This window comes from Gavia stellata, chromosome 5, assembly GCF_030936135.1.
Source record: "Gavia stellata isolate bGavSte3 chromosome 5, bGavSte3.hap2, whole genome shotgun sequence".
Lineage (NCBI taxonomy): Eukaryota > Metazoa > Chordata > Aves > Gaviiformes > Gaviidae > Gavia > Gavia stellata.
In genome coordinates, this window is record NC_082598.1 from 42,854,541 (window position 1) to 42,877,006 (window position 22,466).

The 22,466-nt window shown below is 41.0% G+C and overlaps 1 protein-coding gene across 1 annotated transcript in view; it reads left to right on the top strand.

The window, feature by feature from the left end:
• The first annotated feature begins 7,868 nt into the window (after positions 1–7,868).
• Positions 7,869–22,466, top strand: part of SH3RF1 (SH3 domain containing ring finger 1) — an 83,491-nt gene continuing 68,893 nt past the window's right edge. The window contains exon 1 of the mRNA XM_009809528.2: positions 7,869–8,255. Coding sequence (XP_009807830.2) covers positions 7,869–8,255 — 387 coding nt within the window. The remainder of the gene's footprint in view (positions 8,256–22,466) is intronic.

The following is a 22,466-nucleotide window of genomic DNA, read 5'->3' on the forward strand; positions in this document are numbered from 1 at the left end:
TCTGACTCTCCTCAGCAATTCCACCTCCTCCTATCTAATATTGTTTTTTTTTTTTCTCAAATGGTATACATGCCAAGTATCCAGTCTCCAGACGTTCAGCTTCTGTCAGATACTTTGGTAATGAGGTGTGGTAATGAAGACTAAGTAAACTTCTATGAATGTTGAGTATCTTTTATGATATTATGTTTTTGCTTATTTAAAAAGAAAAAAAATTGTTTCGGCCCCGCAGCTCATCTCATCTGTTTGGGTTTTGAAAGCTCCAAACATTTGTCACAATGCTCCTCAAAGATAAAATTGGAGTTTAGTCACTCCAGCCCACTATCTCTCCAAGTGGTTGATTACAGTTCTGCCTGATCTCAGTCTAGAGTCAGTAACACAATAATTCTTCTTAAACATTTATATGATTATTGGTTCACTGTTCATATGAAACAGCTTTACCCTGTGACTTGTACATAGCCTTTGCAAGTGGGGAAAATATGAATAGCTTTTTCATAGCTTAAAATTTGCTAACAATATAGCAAACTATTAAAATGGCAGGTAAGTATTCCAAAAAGTCTAGGGCAGTCAATATTTCTAAAACTACACCCTGAATCACTTACGAATCTTTGGGAGAGCAGATCTAAATAGGATTGGGAGATACCTAGAAAAGGACTGAACAGAGAATCTGGTATGCTGTGTCCCCACAGGAATCTCCCCTGTAGACACAGCACTAATTCTGGAGAGGCAAAGGAGCATTAGGACCTACGCTGCAGCGTCACAGATGAGGTCTGCGGCTTATCAGCTGCATGCAAGGAAGGAAAAAGATAATTTGATTTTAGAGTAAACTTATTAAGAATGGATTCTTACATTTCTGTACCTCTTCTAAAATCTTCACAGCTGTGCCATCTAGTTTGATTTCTTTAAATAAACATTCTCCTTTGCTTTTTCTTTAATCTTGTTTGTAGTAAGGGCAATTTCAAGCTTGCTGGTTAATGAGATGCAGGCACTATGTTCCCATCAGTGTAATGATCATTTAAATCAAATTCTTGACCACCTACACACACCAACACCTTCCTGCGTTTCTACAAGGTACCGCAGTGGATGCTGCAGCTAGGCTATGTGGATCATAAGCACCCATAAGCCCAGCAAGTCTTTTCCTGTGACTAGCCTGGTGGAAAAGTCTTAAGGTAACAAACAGCTCACCTAAACACTGAGAATTTGTAACATGTTTATTCTTTAATGCCACAGCCACTTTTTCTGTTGCATATTCCCTCATTGTGATGCAAATTAACTTATTACAAAAGCTTCAATATGTGCAAAGGTATAATCCCAGCTTCACATTGTCAGAGACAGCTAGTTCAGAACATTAATACACAAATGATACTCTCCTCAAGAAAACAGCAAACTAAAAAGTAATCAAAAAAGTCAAATGTCATCTCTGTCTTTTCAGGTTTGAGATGCAGCCAGGCAACTTTTGTCTATACCCCAAGCTAGATGCCTAGAATACAGAATAAAGATGTAAAACTAGAAGCCAAAATGTACTGAAAGCACAACAACCCACTTGTCCTGTCTCCTCACAAATATAAGAGTAGCAGAGATCCTTCTGGCAGGATGCAGAAGCCTTACAAGTACATTTGTATGACAGGCATTGATCTAGTTACGACTAGTTCACAACACAGGGTGTGCAGCAGGGGCAGCACACAACTCAAGTTTGCCAGCAAACTGACTGGATCAATATCAACCATGCGGAGCTCCATGCTGCTAGAATTCCACTAACAGTAACCGAGCTAGGCAATTTAAAGCTAGCACTAACTGCAGCACAGACATCTTGTTGTAAAAAACCCCCAGCAACCCAAACCCAAACCACAATCCCCGCAACCCCTCAAAAAAAAAAAAAAACCCACAAAAAAAATCCAACTGTTTAATGAAAAAGGAACAAAGTCATTGAAGAACATCCTTGCTCACTTCTGCCAGAGACTGAAGGAATTTGGCCACGCTTCACTGTGTGCCGTACTTGCCAGTACAAAGCCAGCAATATCAGCATGGCCATCAGGGGTAAACCCCTACTAAATTGATGTCAGTGGGAATTTTGCATGGCCTTTGAAAGAAAATCACCATTGCATCTCCAGGGGTCATTTTACAAGGAAATATGATTAACTTTTTTGGTCTGTGCCTGAGATCTATATTGCATGGGAAAGATCGGCTAATGTGGACATTACAAATGGGGAAACAGCATCCTTTCTGACAAAAAATAGCTACAGTTTACTACAAAGAACATATCTTAAAACAAAAACATGCTTATTCTTCTCAGTAGAGATAATGTTAAAATTCATTCCTGAACCTACAAATAAAAAAATTCAGACTATAACTGTCACAAGACACTATCTTCTGTTATATTTTCTTTCTGATAAGAATCATGGAACAAGAAGTGTTATGTCCTATTAACTTTGAGCCTTTTGTAGTCATCTCGAGATTTTAAGAATGGCATTCACAAATAAATTAAATATGCCTTCACATGTTTATTCTCACAGGCCGCTATGCGGCACCCACTCAGTGTTGTTTTATGAAGCTAAATATATAGACTACTAACACGACTTTTTCAGGCACGTGGGTTATCCTGCCATCAGGGCCACAATCTTCAGGGAAATTTTGTAGTATTAGAATGGAGATTGAACCTGGTTTTGTCTTTCAGTGCATTAGTGTATTTTAGTGCATTTAACACTTTTGCTCTTTTGTGCATTAGTTTACAAATGTGTGTATGTTTCAAAAGATTTGCATGCTAACAAGTGGAACCCTATTCTGAAATGTCTCATACTACTTAGTTAAATTTCCTAAGGAACTAGATGTAAATTATTGTAGAGTGCATCTGTCAGCCCCTGTTCCCAACTATTTATAATTCACTGGCGAAACCTGACAGAATATTTGTAAAGATATTAAGATTCTATAGGTTTTATGAAAAACAGTGGTCATATCCAGAAACGATCTAAAACTTACTTAGAAATTTGCACCCTACAGAAAAGGGTGTAGCAAAGGTCAAGTTTCTCTTCTTGTTAGCCTGCCAACTTCTCAATTAGCCAGTGTTGCTCAAAGCCAGGCACAGTATATACTGTCTCACATTTTAAAGACAGAGGAAAACCTAAGGATACTGGGAAATGTGATAGAAACAGGAATTATTGCAGTAGGGTTTAGGGAGGAATAGAAGTATGATTGTTTTGGCAGAGAGGACTGAAGACATGGGAGGAGGCCTGTAGGTTGGCTGGCACACAGAAGAAAAAGAAGGTACCGGCAAAATGGAAGGAGGAGCACAGGGGACATAGTGGGTTTTTTGCACAAAGGATGCTGGACACAGAACACAGAAAAAAGAAAGAAACCAGGCATTGTCAGTTCTGCTACTGACACTTTGCCTTTTGCTGTTCTGCCTATCGCCCTTTGCTTCTTACTTTACACAATGGCTTCCAGAGGAAGAGAAACAGCATATACTGGAGAAAAAAAAAGTTTGTGCCTGAAAACCAACTTCAGAAGTACAATTTATTACACCAAAAATGTGTAAAATATGATTTCACAAATACAAACAAATATTAATAGACATTATAATTGTAGAAAACCAGGGATTTAAGTAACTGGAGGGCCTCTTTCTTCAAATCTATGTTTTTAATAGTTTTCTGCCCTGTGCAATCTCTCCTTTGCATCAACGACTTAGAGTTGTGCAAGGAACTAATGAACTGTACATAAGAACGGAATGGTTTTGAGAAGGGAGGTCTCCTCATTTAAAAATGTGCAAAGGGTACAGTTCCCTGCTTGTGGCTGAAAGCAAGAATGAATAAATACTTCAATGTAATAGCAATTCTGTTCCTTTCAGTCCTGGCGTTAGACTATTCCAGCCACTCTGAGCCAAACACTTCATCCGTAAGAGGGCAGTGGCGTACATCAGCACGCACACACACAGTTTTTTCACACAGATTATATTTGTTTGAAAATTAACTACTGCTGCTGCTCAGGAAGTAACATATTTATCTGATACTCTTCAGAATGCTTACTGTGTCCCACAATATATTTAGAATTTTACAGACTTTACATAAAACATTATCAAAGACCAGCCCTGATAAAGGGCTAATCTTTTTATCCTGCTTCCCTGAACTTTCATCTTGCTTCTCTGGTGCACCACCTGTATTGTAAATTCCTCTACCATTTTAATAAATATTTTACATTCCTTAGGCAGCAAACTGAGTTTAGACAACAATAATTGTGTTGCTTACAAAACTGTGCTGGAAAGGCTGGCAAATTATTACCGTGCAACCTTGATGTGAACTTTCGGAAAAGCTATGGCCAAAAGGGAAATCCAATTGTGAGATGAACTTTTGTTTAGATTCAACAATTCCCTATTTTAAATGTACTGATTATCCTTCCTTCTGTAGCGGCAGTGCCAACATGGCAAGATAGAGGAATACTATGAGACATGGGAATATTCTTAAATATCAGATGTTTATACCCTTCTCTTCTATTTATGTTACAATACTCCCTGGAAAGCACAGACAGACCAGAACCCCATCTGTATCAGTTTTCCTAAACTCCAGAATTCATGGGGGAGGAAACCTTATTTCTTAATGAAGTGTAGATATTTAGCACTTTCAGTATTTTTACTACTAAAAAAAATAAATTAGAGATGCATTCAGTATAAACACTTATTTGGAAATCCTAATAATCACAGAATATCATTACCATAGTTAACAAATCCAGAAAGCAAGACAGAAAAGCCTGTCATGCTACCAACTTACACAAACCTACACAACCCATAAAAAAAAAAAAAGCGCTCTTTGCATGCACATAAAATTCAGTAAGAATGACAACAAACTTGAATAGCTCAGAACTACACACAAGGAGGAAGCTTTTGGATTGCTTCCTTTTTGAGTTGCAGCTGACAACATGATTAACCAGAACTTACACACTTCTCTAGATTGTGATTTCTCATCCATAGACAAGGTGCCTCATCTGATTTAGAAAGTGCAGTTTTTAAATTCCTTTTTGCTGTTTTCTTTTACGATAATTTGTATGTACCTTAGGGACTACTTCCTCCTTCGTTCCCAGTCTTGTAGAGAAGTATTTCACATAAAATGCCTCCAAAGCAAGCACTTCATCTGAACACAGGTGCATGTGTCAAGAGAGACACACCAATTTGGGGCAGTTTCTGACCTCACTTGATTATTTAATTGAGCAACGCTAACAAATAACTCCGTGTCATCCTGAGAGAGGCACGCACACTTGAGATTAATGCTTTATGCCGGATTTGACCTTATCACAGAGCAGACTGCAAGGGCCCGAGAGCACTGCTGCACCCGAGGGCGGCACTTGCCGTGACGAGGCACCCACCTGCCTCCCTTTCCCGCCCGTACCCACCACCTCGGCGTCTGCCCACCGCCCAGAAGCGGGAAACGCCGCGACTCCCCCGCGCCCCGGCCTCACCCCTTCCCACCGAGACGCTGCGCCCTTCGCGCCGGGAGCAGAGGGCGTACAGCCGGGGGGCAGGTCCGGGTGCCCCGCCGGGAGAGGCCCCCTCGCCCCACACAAGACCGCTCCGCCTGAGGAGCGTTTCCTCGGCCGGGCCGCCACAGGCTCTGGGCACCCCGGCTCTCGGGGCGCGGAGGCGCCCGGCTCCTCCTTCCGTGGGGCCTGGCTGCTGCAGGCCGGCACTCCGCGCCTGATCTACCACAGAGCGCGGGGGGAGCCCTCCGACCACCCGCCCGTTTTCTCCACTGCCGCCCCCACGCTGTCGGCGGCAGCCCCAGGTGCCTGGCCGGGCCCCCCACCTCCCAAACCGGGCGGGGAGCGCCTCCCCCCGCCGCCGCCGCCGCCGCCGCCGCAGCGGAGCCCCCGTCCCGGGAAGCGGCCCCCGCCCCAACCGTCGCCCCACAGCACCTGGCGAGGGGGCGGTGGGGAGGAAGGGGCGGCCGTCAAAGCGCGGGCCCGCGCCCCGCCCCCTCCCGTGAGGGGAGGTGCTGCCGCTGAGGGGAGGTGGCCGGGCCGGGCCGGGGGCCGCCCTCCCCGCGGCCCCCTCAGCGGGGTGGTGCCGGGCGGGGCGGTGCCGCCCCTCGCGTCGCCGCCCCTCGCGTCGGCCCTGTGCGGCGGGGTGGGGAGGGGACGGGAGCCTCGGTGCTGCCGCGGCGGGAGAGGCACCGGTGGGGCCGGCGGCGGCTCCTCAGGGGAACAAAGCGGGGGCGGCACAGCCCCTCCGGCCCGCTGCGGCGCCGCACGGTGAGAGTGGGGTGAGGGACGGGGAGGGGGGCTGTGCTCGGCCTCCCGGGGACCCACCCGCGCCCCCTGAGGGGCGGCTTGGCTCGGCGCGGCGGAGGGGCCGCAGGCCCGGCCGCCCCCTTCCCCTCACTGCCGCGGGGCGGGGTGACAGCCCTGCACCCCGGGCCTGCCCCCCGCCGGCCTCCTTCCCCCCGCCCCGCCGCGGGATGCGCCTCCTGGGGCTGCCGGCCTTGCTCACCCCTCTTCCCGCAGGGCCCGCGGAGGGCTGCGTACCGCCTGCCGCGGGGTCTGCCTGCCTGCGAGTCGCTTTTAAAGGGGGGAGTGGGGAAATGCGAATAAATAAAGGAGCCGGTATGGACGCGGAGCCCGAAAGCAAGTAGGTGCGGGGACGAGCGCCTCGACACGCGTCCGGCGCCCGGGGAGCCGAGCGAGCCGCTTCCGCAGGCTGGCGGCGGGGGCTGGGTGGGGGCGGTCAGCTCCGCCCGCAGCGCGGCCTCGGCAGCCCCCGAGGGGTAGGACGGGGCTGCGCGGCCGGCCGGCCCCCCGCCGTGCCGCCGCGGGAAGCGCTGGGGGAGCGGCCCGGGCTGGGGCTGGGGCTGGGGCTGGGGCTGCCTTGCCGCGCCAAGTGCGCGGGCGCGTAGTGGTGGGGACTGCCGAGCTCCACAAGCCGTTTTCGCCCCTGTGGAGCAGCCCGGGGTGACTTCCCGCAGAACGATGTTTTTTAGGGGGCTTTGTGGCGGTGGTATTTTTTCCCCTCCCTTTTCCCAGCCCCTCGCTGCATACACTTGAGCTGGCTGGAGGCTCGCCTATGCCTCTGGGGCTGCATGCGCAGCACTCGCGTTGTCCTAACGATATGGCAGTAGCACTTCCTGCTGTAAATCACTTCTCGATAGTTTTTGAAGCGCTTCTTAGAGGCGGCACTGCAACGAACCCTCTTGTCGGTGCCTGTGGTAAGCTTAAAACCCTGTGAGCTAGAGGCCGTTTTCCAGACTGATGCGTGTAACGTGGTGCTATTACTTTTCACAGAAATGGTAGAAATGTAGTCTGCTATTGACTTAGTCTTGGCATAAATGTAATTCCCCTTGCTATGCCCTATTGCTGTACGCTATGTTGTTTTGGACCCGGTGTAGTTATCTTCGCCATCTTTTTGTTGTGAAAAAACCTAGTTGCAAATAGACGTTGAGAGATACAGGTGTATTAAGCAAGAACTATGAAAAGTAAGCTTTATTATTACAACGCTGTTCTGGGGGTAGCTCTTCATTCTGGAATAATTGGAGAAAACAGAATCACTCAAGGCTAAAATTTATGGGGACTTGAATTTAAAAACATTAGCTGTTAACATTTGTTACAATATTTTAACTAAATAGATATATTAATGTAGATTGTCATTATTTATTGCTATTTTGATGTTTCTTTATTGAAAATATCTACTGAATTAGTCTAGAGATCTTTTATTTCACTCTTTGTGTGAACATCTTCATATAAAATAGTCTTGCTGACTCTTTTTCCAGTTTATTAATGCCTCCTCTCAATTTCAGAGCACGGTCAGAAGAGGAATGGATGTAACATGATATCCTTGGAGTGCTCAAAACACACAAATTCTGCTAAGATTTGTTTTTTTGGTTAAGTATACAAAGAAAATGGATGAATCAGCTTTGCTGGATCTGTTGGAGTGTCCTGTTTGCTTAGAACGCCTTGATGCTTCTGCAAAAGTCTTGCCTTGCCAACATACATTTTGTAAACGCTGTCTGCTGGGCATTGTGAGCTCTCGAAATGAGCTTCGATGCCCAGAGTGCAGGACTTTAGTGGACTGCAGTGTTGACGAACTTCCCAGTAATATTTTGCTTGTTAGACTACTGGATGGCATCAAACAGAGGCCTCGAAAACCCGGTGCTGGTGGTGGGACTGGTAGCACAAATGCTTTAAGGGTCCCCATCAACACTGTAGCTAATTGCGGATCAAAGGACATTCAGAGCTCTCAAGTTGGACAGCAGCAAAGGGTGCAAGCACGGAGCCCTCCTGTTAGGGTAAGTACTGTGTGACTATGGTATTTTGTTGCAATTCTATCTTTTCGTGCAGTTTCAAAATGGCTGATGGCCTCTCCTTCAGGATAAGGGCAGTCAGATAGTAAATACAGCAAAACAAAGTATTTTTGAGAATTTTTGTAGATTTCTAGCAAAACACATCAGTGTTCTTATCAGTATTGGTTTACTGTTATGCAAGTACCAGTAGTAATACTTCCTTACTAAAACTGGCAGTTGTTGAGGTAAGGAGAAGAAAAGCATCTCAATACCTTAACTGTTATTAAAAGGCAGTCAAATAGAGCAAGATAATTTATGTGGAAAGCTTAAGTAATTGTAAAGGATAAACATTTTGGGAAGAACACTTAAAATTGTTCTTGGTTTGTCAGCTGCAAGATTAGAGATTTTATTTTGGCTTTTGCGCTTTCTATAATGATTCCAACTATCAGTGAATTTTCTTTGAGTTAGATGTAATGAATGTTGAGCAGGGAAGTATGTTCTCGTTGACATCAATGAAGGTTTTGCCATTGGCTTCTAAGGAGCTACATTTTTACTTCTCTTCCTTTAAAAAAATCTTTGAATTACTGTGGTCTGGTTAGTTATTTGTACTCTATCCTCACCTCTTCTTTAATTAGTTTTTCCTCAAAGTATATTTTCTAAGTGATTTGGAAAATCTATGTACTGTGATGGGAAGACATTGCCTTCTGTCAGTACTCCTGTTCCTTCCTAGAATCTATGCAACCTGTAGACTCTGTCATACCTTATAATCACAACTCGGTAGCCTCATTTATGATTATCCATTCTAGAGCCTGTATTGGGAAATGTAATTTTATGAGATGACTGACCTTGCTCTGTTTTATCTAATGACAAGGCAGAACAGCTTCTGTGAAAGGTCTTGTTGTCCACTTTGTGATGCTTGGCGTATTCAGAGTTCCTGTGTTTGAAGTGGAGTTTCTGAATGGTTTAAGTGGTTTTCTTCTTGTGAAGTTTATTTTATTTTTAAGAAATGTCTTAAGGAGTTCCAAGGAGAGGGCTTAAATGTGTATTTGGCAGGACTAGTCTATTTTAAAGTACAGCTGAATGATGTAGGTTACTTACCCAGAGAAGGAAGCCTTACACTGATTTGTCCTCAGTTGTATTTAGATGATTAGAATCTCTCTAAAACATCTTAGGTACACCTCTTAAGTTTGCATGAGGATTTAAAATACAGGTGTTCTTCCATTAGATAGTATTGTTTTCTCTGCTTGGTACAGACTCTCGTTAGGTTCTTTAGCATATAAAAATAATAATTATGCCACTTCCTGTTAATTAGTTTTGCTCTGTATATAGATTAATTGGTAAGGGAGGAGAGAAGATGATGTGGGTTGTTTTTCTTTCTTTCAGAAGGTAAACCTTAAAAAATCCTGCAACGAAGCTTCAGCAGTATCAAAACTAGTCTGGTCTTCTCCAGAACCTTAAAGTGTTTACCATGATACCTTGCATTTGCAAAAGCTCTTCAACTTAAAACAAAGCAAAATACCTATTTAACTTGTTTACATATTTTCATGTCAACCTTCTATAAAAACTGTATTTTCAGAGATTACTTCTCCTCCAAAAAGGCTTCTGGTGCAGCAATGTACTGCATACGTGAATGACTGTGCTTCAGAGTTTCTCAAAGCCTTATTAGAAAAAATAACTTGAATATGGAATATTCTCTCTTTTTTTAATGGTCTGTAATAGGCTGTTGTGCAACATTTGCATTTTCAGATGTTGCGCAGAGTAGAAAGTGATAACATATGGAATGTTGCTTCAATTTATTAGTTATGCTGTACTGTGTGCCATTAAAATTGTGACCATGTGCATTCCTCATGCAATTAACTGTGACTCAGTGTGTATTAGTGACAGATTTCAACATATTACAGTAAGTCTGAATACATCTTTGTTTCTGGGGTTTCACGGGCGTTCTTGTGTCTTCTTTCCTTTGGGAGATGGGGAAAGATGATCTTCTGATCCTTTGTCCACTTTGTCCAGAGCCTTTTTTACTAGGATGGCAGTACCTTTAAGAACACGAGCTGACTCTGAGGGATAAGAAGGGGGAGATAAGAACTTTTGCTTTTTTAATATAAGAAGTGTGTTTTTAAAAAGTCCAAAAAGCAAAATGCCAATTTAATAGACAGGTTTGAAGTGAATGCCCTATTTGTTTTGCTAACTATAATGTAAAGATTGTTGTAAATACAGTTCCTCTCTGGGAATTGGGGAGGAAAATCTGTTTCTAGATGAGTGGCAGAGTGAGAGTCAGATTTCCTAAACTAATTTTGCTGAAGGGGAACTAGTAAATGAAAGTTGCTGTTACGTTAAATGAAGTGAACGTGGATGAAGGCTGTCAAGTCATAAACATTCTGCTTATACCCTGAAGTAATACTAAGCTCATAAATGCCCTTTCAGAGGATGCCGTAATTTTCAGAAACGGTTAATATAGCATGTACTGCAGCGTGATTTCCTGAACTGTATCAATGACTATGGAGCTGCCAGCCCTGTTATTGCACAGTGCTATGTATATTGCATTCTCTGTATGTATGTGGTGACACATGGCAATAAACAAACAAATGGTTCCTTGAGTCTTAAAACTAATGAAGCTGGGTGGGTGGTGGGGATTAACAAATCTTGTGCCTTGTATCTGCCCCACTGCAACAACTGTTTGTAACCTCTATAATCTTTCACCGCTATAACAACTGCAATTTGTCCTTGCAAGTTCTTAACCTCTTTTCTGTTCCCTGCTATTTTTGATGCATAAAGCCTTCTGTGCCTTTCCCTGGGTACTGGTTGGACAAAGGCAGCAGCATACTGCTGTACCTGATGGAAAACTCTGTCTGCTGACTGCCCAGCTCTTCTGTTCTGAGCAGCCAGCTTGCCTGGGAGAACAAATAATAGTTATGCTCATGCTGCAGCTTCCTCTCTGGTATGGATGCTAATTTTATGCTTTTCTTTCTTTTTTGAGTGAAAACCTTCAGCTGGGTTGACAGCTTGGAAGAATTTTAAGAACCGCAGCCTGCTATCACATCTGCTTGGGACTGGTCATCAGGAGCTAGTTATTGAAGGCTGTTGAGGGACTGCCTAATCACATGAGCCTTGTTTCCTTTAAAAGAGCATATGAAAATTTTAGGGTACTTACTTGGAAATTTATGCTCATGTTATTCATCTTGTTATTTTCACAACGTATGTCGAACATGTATTATCTTAAGTTCCTTAAGGCAGTTTTACAAGAGTATGCTTATTGCAGGAGTCTTAAACATAGCTGTGTGTGTAAGTTGCTAGATATTGGAGAGCTGTTCTAGTTTCTCTACTAGAGTATAGTTTTAAGATGATACACATTCAACTTGATCTTTGAATTTGTATGTGCCTAAGACATACCGATTCTCCTGCAAGTTTCTTTATAGTCCAAGTTTCTGAAGTTAGGGCTGTCTTCTGAGCAGACCCTAGAGCGGAGTTGTCTAGATAGTCTGAAATCTCATCACTGTTGAAAATATTTTTTAATAATCTTTCAGCTGTTCTCTGGACCAAGTGTAGGCAGGAAGAGATAAGCGAAGCATTCAAATGATCTCCCTTTTCAAAAGAAAAGCATGAATAGCTCAAAAGTTGGCCATGCCTAATAGAGTTGATGCTTACGCTGAGTAAGTATTGATGGTGTAATTTGAGTATATTATACTGAATGTCAGTGGGTAATCTTACTGAGAAATGTAACAGTGCAGACAATGGGAAAGTCCTAAAGCTTTTCCCTTTTTTTCTTGTTTTTATTCTGGAGAGCTGATAGAGACCTCTGGTGATACCACTTGTGGTGAAGTCTCTGTGAAACGAAGAGGGTCAAGGGACGTTACAGGTTATTAGAAGATGCTTATTTAGGTGTTAAAGGAGGATTTCTCACTATTTTGTTTTCTAACTGCATCAATAAATTCTTGCTCTGTGAATTCCTAAAAATTTGTTGTTCTGTGTTGCATTGTAGTGTAAACCCACACGTCCATTCTCATGCTTGTGTAACACAGGAAAGCAACAGTAAAATTTTAAATTCCTGCATCCATACTGCTGCAGCGCTTGTGATCACTTGTGATCTAGTAGGCTTGCCTGGGAACTGCTGAAGCACCTTTAATGCCAAAAAGGAAAATAAATGGAGCCAGGTTGTCTTCCCCCAGCCGTGGTGTTTGAACTCGGCACACTACTTGGGGCAGTAGGGATGATTGGCTACCTTCTGGTCTGTGAGGACTTAAGCAGGTCAGGCTTCTCTGTCTGTTGAACTCAATGCATGATGTTAGCAATCGGTTTTCTTTTATTGTAACCCCCCTGGAGAAGATGGCAGCTTGCACAGTTTGACTATTTAGCAGGATTCAAAAACCTGACAGGAGCTGAAACAAGTGCTGCTGTTGTAGCCATGGCACTTGCTGGCCTACTGAGATCCTGGCAGAACTTAGTTGTCAAAGGAGACTTCTTAGATTAGAAAACGTCTAATGATTAGAGAACAACAATGGGACTGAAAATGTGCGCTCATAGATCAATAACTTTATTAAAGGATTGAAAATAAATATGGAGATTGCCAAACATAGCACCAGTGTAGATTGGAACAGATGTTTAAATCATCTCTGAACAAGAGTTAGCAGAATAAAACAGTACACAGAAATGTCACATCAGTAAACACCTGCTGATCAGGTACTCCTAGAAGAGGCTCACATTGTGATAATAGATCAGATTGTAAAGTATGCCACTTTGGGGGAAAAGTGGTAGTAGAAATATGCAGGAAACAGTGGCTAATGCAGTTAGTTTCATGATTGGTATTTGTGATAGTAGGCTGGAGAATCATTACTTGATAAGACCTGATTCTGAGGATGGTGTTTGTACAAATTTGTACAAAATCTGCTTTCCCCCTTATTAAAAAAAAAAAGAAACAAAAGTGTTGTCTGTGTAGTTTTAATTATGCATTCCTGGACGTATTTCATCCTATAAAAGTAAGGAGTGTAGAGGTGCAACTTTAACATGTGAAATAACATAATTTGAGAATGTGGAGATAGGTGCCTATTCATATTCCGGAGTGATCATTAGAAAACATTTTGGGAAGTCTCTCTAAATCATGTATGCATGCTTTTGTTTCCTCTCATGCTTTCTGAAATACCAGATTCTGCTTTTACAGTTGCAATTGCTTGTACAATTTTAATTATTTGTCTGTAACACTTTTGTATCCTACGTTAAGCTAGAGAAAAATTTAATGGAGATTAAATATAAAATAGACTGTCTCTCATGGTGTTAATGTGTTTCCTCTTGGAGATAAGTAATTAAGTAAAGAGAGGGAGGATAAGCAAAAGGAAGAATTGTCTCAGTATCCAAAGGCATTGGGCTAGGATTGCAAGCTTCCGGGCTCAGTTCCTGGCTCTGCCACAGACATCCTTTATAACCTTGCAGAGAGTCATTCAAAGCTCTTTGTGCCTCTGTTTCCCATCTGCAGATATGACTGATAGTACTTCCTTTGTTTGACTCACTATTTAAACTGTATACTCTCTAGGGCAGAGATTGACTTTTTTATTTTGGATATATCTATAGGGTGTTTTACAATGGGTCCACAGTCTCAGTTGAGGTCAGTAGATACTGCTGTTCACTCTTCAAATTGTTTACTTCCACGTTACTGGAGAGCTGTTCATAATCCATTTCCTGTACAGAGATGGTCCAGTGCCTAGTGTTACATTGTTAAAGGGATTTTGTTTTCTTTGGATGTTTAATAGGGAGTCACATAAATACCTCAGTGAGGAAAAGCCAGACACTTAAATCTGTGGAAGCTGGTGTTCCATTCTTCAGCTAGAGAAATCTGTATCTGACTGGCACACTGGTGTGTTGATTTGAGTGTGTTTTGAAAAGAACAAAAAGAGAATATCTAATGTGAATGGTGTTGGTAGTAAAGGAATATTTAATTCCATACTTTAAACCTTGATAGCAATCTTTAACCTGCCAGCTAACATTAATCTGCTTGATAAAGTAGCTGCAAAACTAGTGTAATCCCTTTATTTAGAAAATAATTAGGTTTTGAAGTAAGTTGACTTATAAACTAAAAAACAAATCCACAGTATTTAAGTGTGATACTTAAATCCCTTTTTATTTTCTTTCCAGTACCCTTTTTTGTGTATTAGTGGAATATACTGTTGTATGATTGCTTTGTTTTCAGGTGGAAGAGGGAGCTGTCTTTATTTCCCTTCATTTTCCAATTTAATATTCCTCCATTTCTGTAGATTTGTTTAAGACCACCTGCCTGAAATAAAATGGTGTATTTTTGCCTCCACTTTAATTTGGCTGGTGAGTTAGAGGTTATTGCTCTACTCAGAAAGCTTTAATCATTCAGAAAATTCAAACTTCTGCACAAAAAGGAAGTCTAAAGCCCTTACTTTTAATGGGCTTGTGAAGGGGAGCAGTTTGGGGTTTTTTTTAAAAGAATAAAAATACTTTAATTTTTCTCTTATTACCACAGAAATCAAATACCAATAACATTGCTTTACATAGGTGGTCCAGGGTCTAGTTACAAAAGTCAGTCAGTAGTGCTATTGCTGTGTTTCTTCTGTATGCATAACGTCTGGCTGTCTGCAATGGGCACCTGTTATTCGGTGGCTTAATAGACATCCTGTACAGTAGGAAGAGCTGAAGGGGCTGACTGGGATGGCATCAGCTAGGAATCCTTCTCCTCCCCTCTCCTTTACCTGGGTGAAATGGTTGTCACATGGTACTTCCTCTTCTTACCCCTGTGTTTAGTGCATGGATAGGAGCTGTGGAAAACAGCAAGCCTGAAACTGCAGCTGTGATAATAAAACTGGAAACTTATGTTCAATTGTTTGTCTTTCTTTTGGTGGACTTCCCCTTGCAGTGCATTTGGCCTTCTCCTTATGATATGGTTAACACCTTCCTTGGTCTTTTCTTTGGCTCCATTGTTGTCCTTTATTCAAACATTCTCTTGCGTCTGAACTTAGTGTACTACTTCCAAGAAAAAGAAAACATGTATTTTTCTTCCCTCTTGTGTCCAATTTGTCCTTGACTGTGTCAGACATAGGGAACATAAAATAAGCAATAAGAAAGAAAATGTTCTGTTGAAGTATCTGGACTACAGGCACTCTTGTAGTATTTATGACTAAATCTGCTAAATGAATGAAGAGCATAAAGTGTAGGTTAATATTACTGTATTGCTTAGCCTCCTTTGGTTTGAAAGTTTCTTTTTTCCTTCTTTAAATCATTGCCTATATGCACATCCTAGTGTGGGCAAGAGTGTGTCTCAGTAATTAAAGCTGAAATATCATCTGGTCAGCCCTCTTCATACATACACTTAGTTACTGTGTGCAGGAAGGACAAGTGTGCATCTGTTACATCTCAATTCCTGTCAGATGCCTCTTTGTTAGTAGACAGAAAAGCTCATCTCGGAAAATCAGCAGTGAGTTCTTGGGTCAGTTGCACTAGGTCAGTTTTTTTGTGGGTTTGTTTTTTTTTTTTTCACATCACCAAAGCAGAATCTTTTTGGAGAGCTTTTTTTTTTTTTGCACTGAGAATCGCTGCTTTGAGGTGAGCTGGATTAATTTTAGGAAGCGAGCGGCCCTGAGGTGGGAGAATCTCACATTCAAGTGCTCTTTTCAGCACTTCTTATCTTTCCTGGATATAGCGGGGGAGATGGCAGCACTGTCCTCTGTTTGATTGTCAGACTAAACAGTGGGGCTAGTCCTAGTTAGAGCCTTGCTGCACTGAGAGTGTCTGAATAACTGCTTTAATTTATTCTCGTCCCATAGATATTGCCAGGGCTGCCATGTAGTTTGGGCACGAAGCCCCTAGCTCGTCTTAGTCAGCACAGAGGCAAACAATTAAGTCTGTTTTCTCTTCTCCATGCTCTTAAATGTCAGGAAATAGTTGGGACTCAGGAAGATGCTCTGGAGATAAGGACAATCACTCCAAAGACAGAAACTGAGTGCAGTATTTGGAATTCTTTGATATGTGATGCTTATATACATATCTTTAAAATGTCTTTCAATGTTTCCTGGAAACATACAGGTTTGGATTCTCCAGTTGAGGGGAAAATGAAACACAGCAGTCAAACTCAACTCTTCATGTTTCATTTACAGACACTGTTGCCAAAATGTCTTAGAATCTGAGCCTGCTAGGTACATGAAAATCAACTGTGGCGCATATGAGCAATCCACCACAGAAATCATTTATCTCGGTACCCTTAGAAGCTTAGGACTGTGACACTCATTTGATACTTCTTGTGGCACTCAGGCATATGATTTGGTATCCGAAGTTATTTTTTTGTAGCACAAGAGTATGAACACTTAAGATCTTTACATAATTTAATTTCTTCTCTAGGTCTTTGTTCCTATCTTATTTGGCCCTTGATTAATTCCCCACCACCTATAGTATAAGCAATTAAACTCTCAAGTGTAAAAAAACCCCCAGAACCTGCAAGAATGTGTCTGATCTCCTAAAAATGAGAACAAGATTCTCTTGTGTGCATGTATGTGCGCTGTCTGTCTTGCACAGTAATTTTTTTTGAAACGGTGCTGATATGCTCAGCCTTCCACATACAATTTTTAAAATATGGTGTAACTTTGTGTGGGGGTTTTGTTGTTTTGTTTGGTTTTTTTTTTTAATTGAACTAAAAGCTCTGGTCTGGTGCTTAACTGTTCTTTCTATCTTCCAAGCTGGCATAATTCTTCAGAGTCAGATATAGATTGTCTGGTTTTATTTTCTGTAAATGTGCAAAGTATAATTTTACAGTTTCTAGCTGGGAAATAGGCTATTAATCATAAATGCATTTTGATCAAAGGCAAGCATTTCAATGTCACTTAAAAGTTAATACAGATATCATTCTCCTCCTCTCTGAACTGAAGGAGTGCTGCCACTGTTGCACAGAAGATAAGCCAGGCATCAGAGAGTGTCCTGTTGGACTTCATAACACCTGAGGCACTCCTCAGTCTTTAGTGTTCCTTTGTTAATAAAACTGATTTTGTTTCATGGCATTAGTGATGCAGTAAGGTGAGGTAACTCTGCTCTCCTTATAAAGGAAAGATGTGCATATTTCCTCTCTTGACTTGCGCTTATCAGCACATAAACTTTCAAAATATACATGTACATTAAAAGCTTTTTAAAGAACTGAAGCACTGTTTTATCTTGTGTGAACCACAATTTTACAAGACAAGCTTTTGAAAAGCTCTGGTTAAAGACAAAAGTACTCACTCCTACCAGACTTTCAAGCTGCTGAATTCAAGAAAAGGAATGTAGTCTTACTTACACAGAGGAGTGAGAGGATCAGTACTGAATAACTTGAAACAAGTCTCTTCAATTATACTTTATTAGCATACTAGCTTAATTCTTTAGGTTATAATCTGCATTTTACATACATAAAAAATTGAGGAAGAATGAGACACTTCTGACTGATTAAAAAGTGTTAAGATGAAAAGTATTCAAAGATAATAAGATGACGATCTGCGTTGGCATATATAGGGCATAGCTGTTCTAGAAGCTTATTTTAAACAAATCCAGTAAGATGAATTCAGTGTGCTGTGGTAATGTGCCTCTGAGTAAAGATGAAGCTTATTCTGAAGCTGAGAGTTTGCTAAAAGAAAATCAATGTCTCATGGACCTTCACTTGTTCGTGTATGCCAGTGCCCTACTATCTCACATGGTCTTCTTTTTCATGAACTAGATGAAGATCTGAGAGGAGACTCTTAAATCTTATCCACGCTAGCAGAGTTAAGCCATTTTCAAAACCTGTTTAATTTAACACAGTTTTAAATCCACAGCCTTATTAAGTTAACAAGCCTTCAGCCTTGCCACCAGGTTCTGTAATCCTCTTAGATCTTCAGTCTAATCAGGGCAGGGATAGTCAATAAGTAGATGAATAGATAATCTTTCAGAAGACATGTAGGTCTTCCAGAAATAAGTGTTGATATCTACACTGAGTGTTGAAAGGTTGAGAACTTCCATTGGATGTAAGACACACTACCACAGTACCTACAACTTGAGGAAAAAGTTGAAAGGACTATCACTTTGTTGGGGGGGGGGGAAGGATTTTTTGTTTTAATGCATTAATTCCTGGTTTACAGCCAAATAAAATTAGGTTAAATTTTAAATATAGAATGAGGTAAATAAAAATAACAGTTTGTTTCCTTGCCATTGTGCATATGCAGATTAAAAGCTTCTTTGTGGTTGTTGCACAAGCTGTCTTTGAAAATCTTTCAGGCAAGCAGTAGTCTGTGGACCAGAATTTAAAAAAAAATTAATGCAGATAATGTGGTATTGGCCACCACTGCAGTCTGCATATTATTTCTGTTCAGTTTTTGCTCTTCTAGACCGACTGAACTTAATCTGTCTGTCTCCTGACGTAGTGGAGCTGGAGGAAGGAAAAAACAAACAGTTTATAGTGGAAGAATTCAGCATAACATAAGGATCCCTGCCAGACATGTTCACACAGTACTGGGAGTAGGAGCAGAGGAAGTGGATGTGGGGTGCAAGCCACGTCCAGGAGATGCCAAGGGTGACCTTGCGTTTGGAGAGGGCGGCAAGAGCTGAGCACACAGGGAGTATGAGGCATGAAAGCAATCATTCATCTCGTTGAAAGGGTGGGAGAAGGCCTCTGGAAGGAGATGACTTGAAAAGCAGAGACACTTCAATACTGATGGGTGATAAAGACCCGAAAGGTCAAGTAATAAGGGAGTGGAGGGATAGTGAATTATGTTGAAAGAAAACAAACTGTGGTAGTAGATTTGGAACATAGCAATAGACAGATTGGATAAAAAAATGTCAGAGGAGGAAATCAGATTGAGCAAATGACTCTCTGCTCACTGAAAGTGAATTAGAGACCTGGTGAGGAGGAGGTGCTGGCGGAACAAGTTGAAGAGGTAGCTTGATGTTTGAGGAAGGTTTTGTAGAGCATGAAAATAGAAAAGTTGATATGGAGGAGTTGGCTAGACAAGAGATGAGAACAAGAATTAAGTATGTTGACTCACATGACATCTATTTTCCTTCAGTAGTGTGTATTTTAATTCTAAAATACTGTGTATTTTACTTTTCGTTGTTTATTTTGAAATAGTGGGTCATGTACTATGTGACATTTAGAATATTTCCGTTCCAAAATTCTTGAAGAACTTCCTGTTCAGGACTGTGAGGATTTTTTCTGGTATATCTCTCAAGCACTTTGAGATTCTTCACAGGATTCTAAAAATGTCAATTTTATTACTTCTAAACTATTGTCATAGTTCTTACAGAACCAAAAAAGCTACAAATTTAAATCTTCCATTCAATGAACTCGAATATAGGAAAAGGTGGGCTAGTGTTCTAGGAATTGCTTGGAAGTTGGAAAACATTCTCAGAGAAGGAAGAAAAAAACAAAGACCATTTTTAACTATTCTGGTTTGGTAGCATTTTCTCTCACCTTGCTTCCACGTTTCCTCTCTCTTTTGTGTAGTCCTTCAGTTAGTAATAGCTGAAATAGCTAATGGGCTGTTTCTGGGACCACATTCCCAAAGCAGTTTACAATTTCAAGAATTGTTTACCTTCTCATACTGAAACCTCCAAACCCAGAATGAAACATAAGGGTCAATGAAAGCTTGTTTCAAACTTCAGCTGCTGTTATGGGTATATGCTCTTTACTCCGGAAATCATACTTTTTCGTATATTCAATTCAGATTTTTGTTGCTTGCAGCAGGGAGCTGATGTCATTTACACTTCCCTATTTGTTATTTTACCAGCTCCCTACCTTTAAAAGGAACAGCATAAAATAGGTAAAAATTCATTTTAAATGGCATAGAAGAGGAACTGGTTATTCTACACACTCTGTACAAAGGTTGTGTGGCTTTATTTCTTTAAAAATAATAAAATATTAAATACTATGTCTGATGCAGTTAAATAGGAAATATTCATAATTGCATACCTAGTGATTGATAGGAAGACTTTCTTTGTGTGTGTAATACTCTTGTTTCAAATTTTCTGAGTTTGCACTAAAGGAATCCAGGAAAAAAGAGGGTATGAGTTAAAACAGCACAACTGTCTGGAAGTGTTTGTGGCCTTTTTTTCCTGCAGCAGTCACAGAATTTTACATGCAAACTCACATGCTGTTTTAAAAATATTCTCTGAGTAAAATTTTATGTAACATGGTATCCTTAATCCTTTTAGAGCTTTTTAAATGTCTGCAATTCACGTGCAGTTAGACTGTACCACACGATTCCTTATTTTTTTATGTTGATGGGAGTTATGAGAGTTAATGAGAGGGAGTAGTTGATGAAGTTTATGCCCTTGTTTGTTGGGTTTTGTAGGCTGTGGTTGTCTGAGTGGGTGTATGTTTTTGCCTGGAGTGTACTGCTCAGTTCACAAATAAAGAGTTTAGATTGGAAATGGTCAAAAAAGAAGAAATAAAATTATTTTAGAGCAAATTTTGTACTTGTAGTAATGGAAGGGTATGGATTTATAATATTCAGAGGCACAGTCCTCGTTTAGGAAATCATGACACACTCTCTTCTAACTGCTACTTACAATGTAAGGTTAGGACCCCACATCTTCCTAGAAGCAGCATCTAAGTCTTGGGAAGTCAAATACCTCTGGTTCTCAAAGCTAGAACATTAGTAAAAATTTGTAAGATTTCAGATAAGCCAAAATCAAGTTATGCACTAATTTTCTAGATTTGAATGCATAAATGTATTTAAAAACTCAGATTTACGTTCTTTCCACGTGCTTCATTTTGGGGAAAGAGGTAGAGTCAATGACACTTTTGGTAGAGTGTGGCTTTCTGACTTGGGTACAAAGGCAGACCAAACTCAGCACCAAACAGAATTCAAATGGCAAGGCTTTGTCAGCACCGCAGAGCTCTGGTTTTGGGTGCAGACTCCAATTACTGAAGTCTAGACTGAACGTACTGTTAGATGCCAAACTGTGCTTTGTTTTCGGAGAAGGTAGTTGATTTTTATGAAGATAAATGAATCTGAATGTCTTAGTAGCAGTACTCAGTGGGCGAAATAGCATTTAATTTATGCTGTGTTTTGAAAAAAGAATACTTTTTGCAAATTTCTTTCTTCTATTCAGCATATTAAGTTTAATGGAAGAAACCTGTCCAAAGTGGTCTTATGTAAACACTCACTGTGTTTATATTTTTCAAGGTCTTGTAGCTATAGAAATAAAATTGCAGGTTTGAACTTTGCTATTAAAATACACATTGGAAAATATTCTGTTGGAGTACAGAGCAGTTTTAATGGCTTCCATGAAAACAGATACGGTAAAAATCAACAAGTGCAGTAGATTGCTGTCGTTAGAGGGACACTGGTCTTAGTGTTCCTGTGGTAGCTGAAGCAATAGAAGCTGCTGCTAAAGGCGCTGATCAGCATAATAAATCTGGGACAGAGGAGACTACCCTATGAGGAGTGATAAAACCGACCATAAATACCAGAGCAGGGTCATTGGTTAGTGCCTGAAGAAAAATGGATTTTCTAAGACAGGGTTAAAAAGAAGGAATAAAAGAAGCAGAGCTGTGCATGAACCATCAAGGCAACACTCTAGAGAGCACAGGACTTGCTGGTAGCTCTAACAATTGCAAAGTATGCCTGTGCTGTTTCTTAGTCATGTTATTTTTGGAGAATCATGAATTTATGAATGTTCTTGGTAAATATTATTTTGAATTATCATTTTGTCTTTCTAATGGAGGTAAGCCAGCCTGGCTAGCTAGTAGAATGTTGGCTAGCTGTTCAGATCAAGGCCTAACAAATACTTCGTATTTTATCTCTATGCTTTTTGTATGTCTTTGCACACGTTTTCAAAAGACACTGGAAAAAATAATATTGGATACAGAAGTCCCGTGTTTTTTCTATTTTGTCAGTATGCATTAAATCTGCCTTAGGTGAATCACCTTAATTAAGATAATTCAGCCTTTGGTTCAGCGTTTAATGTACTGTGAAGATTGGTGCTGGTGATCGTAGTGGCTTAATCATGTGAACTTTCGGTCCCCTTTCTAAAAGTGAAGTTGTTCTGCTCTGTGAAAATAAAATATCCACTGGAAAAAGGATTAAAACCTAACTGCCTACATCCCAGGTGAGTGCTTGGGTCATTGGGCCAAAGAATTGTTTTGCTGACCCTTTCAGTGCTGTAATAGAGGTTAAGGGGAATCCATGCTGAGACATCTGTGGTTTGGTGGTTGAATCTCATGTCATGTTGGATCATGTATTGCAGGTACTAATGACACTTTTTATGGAA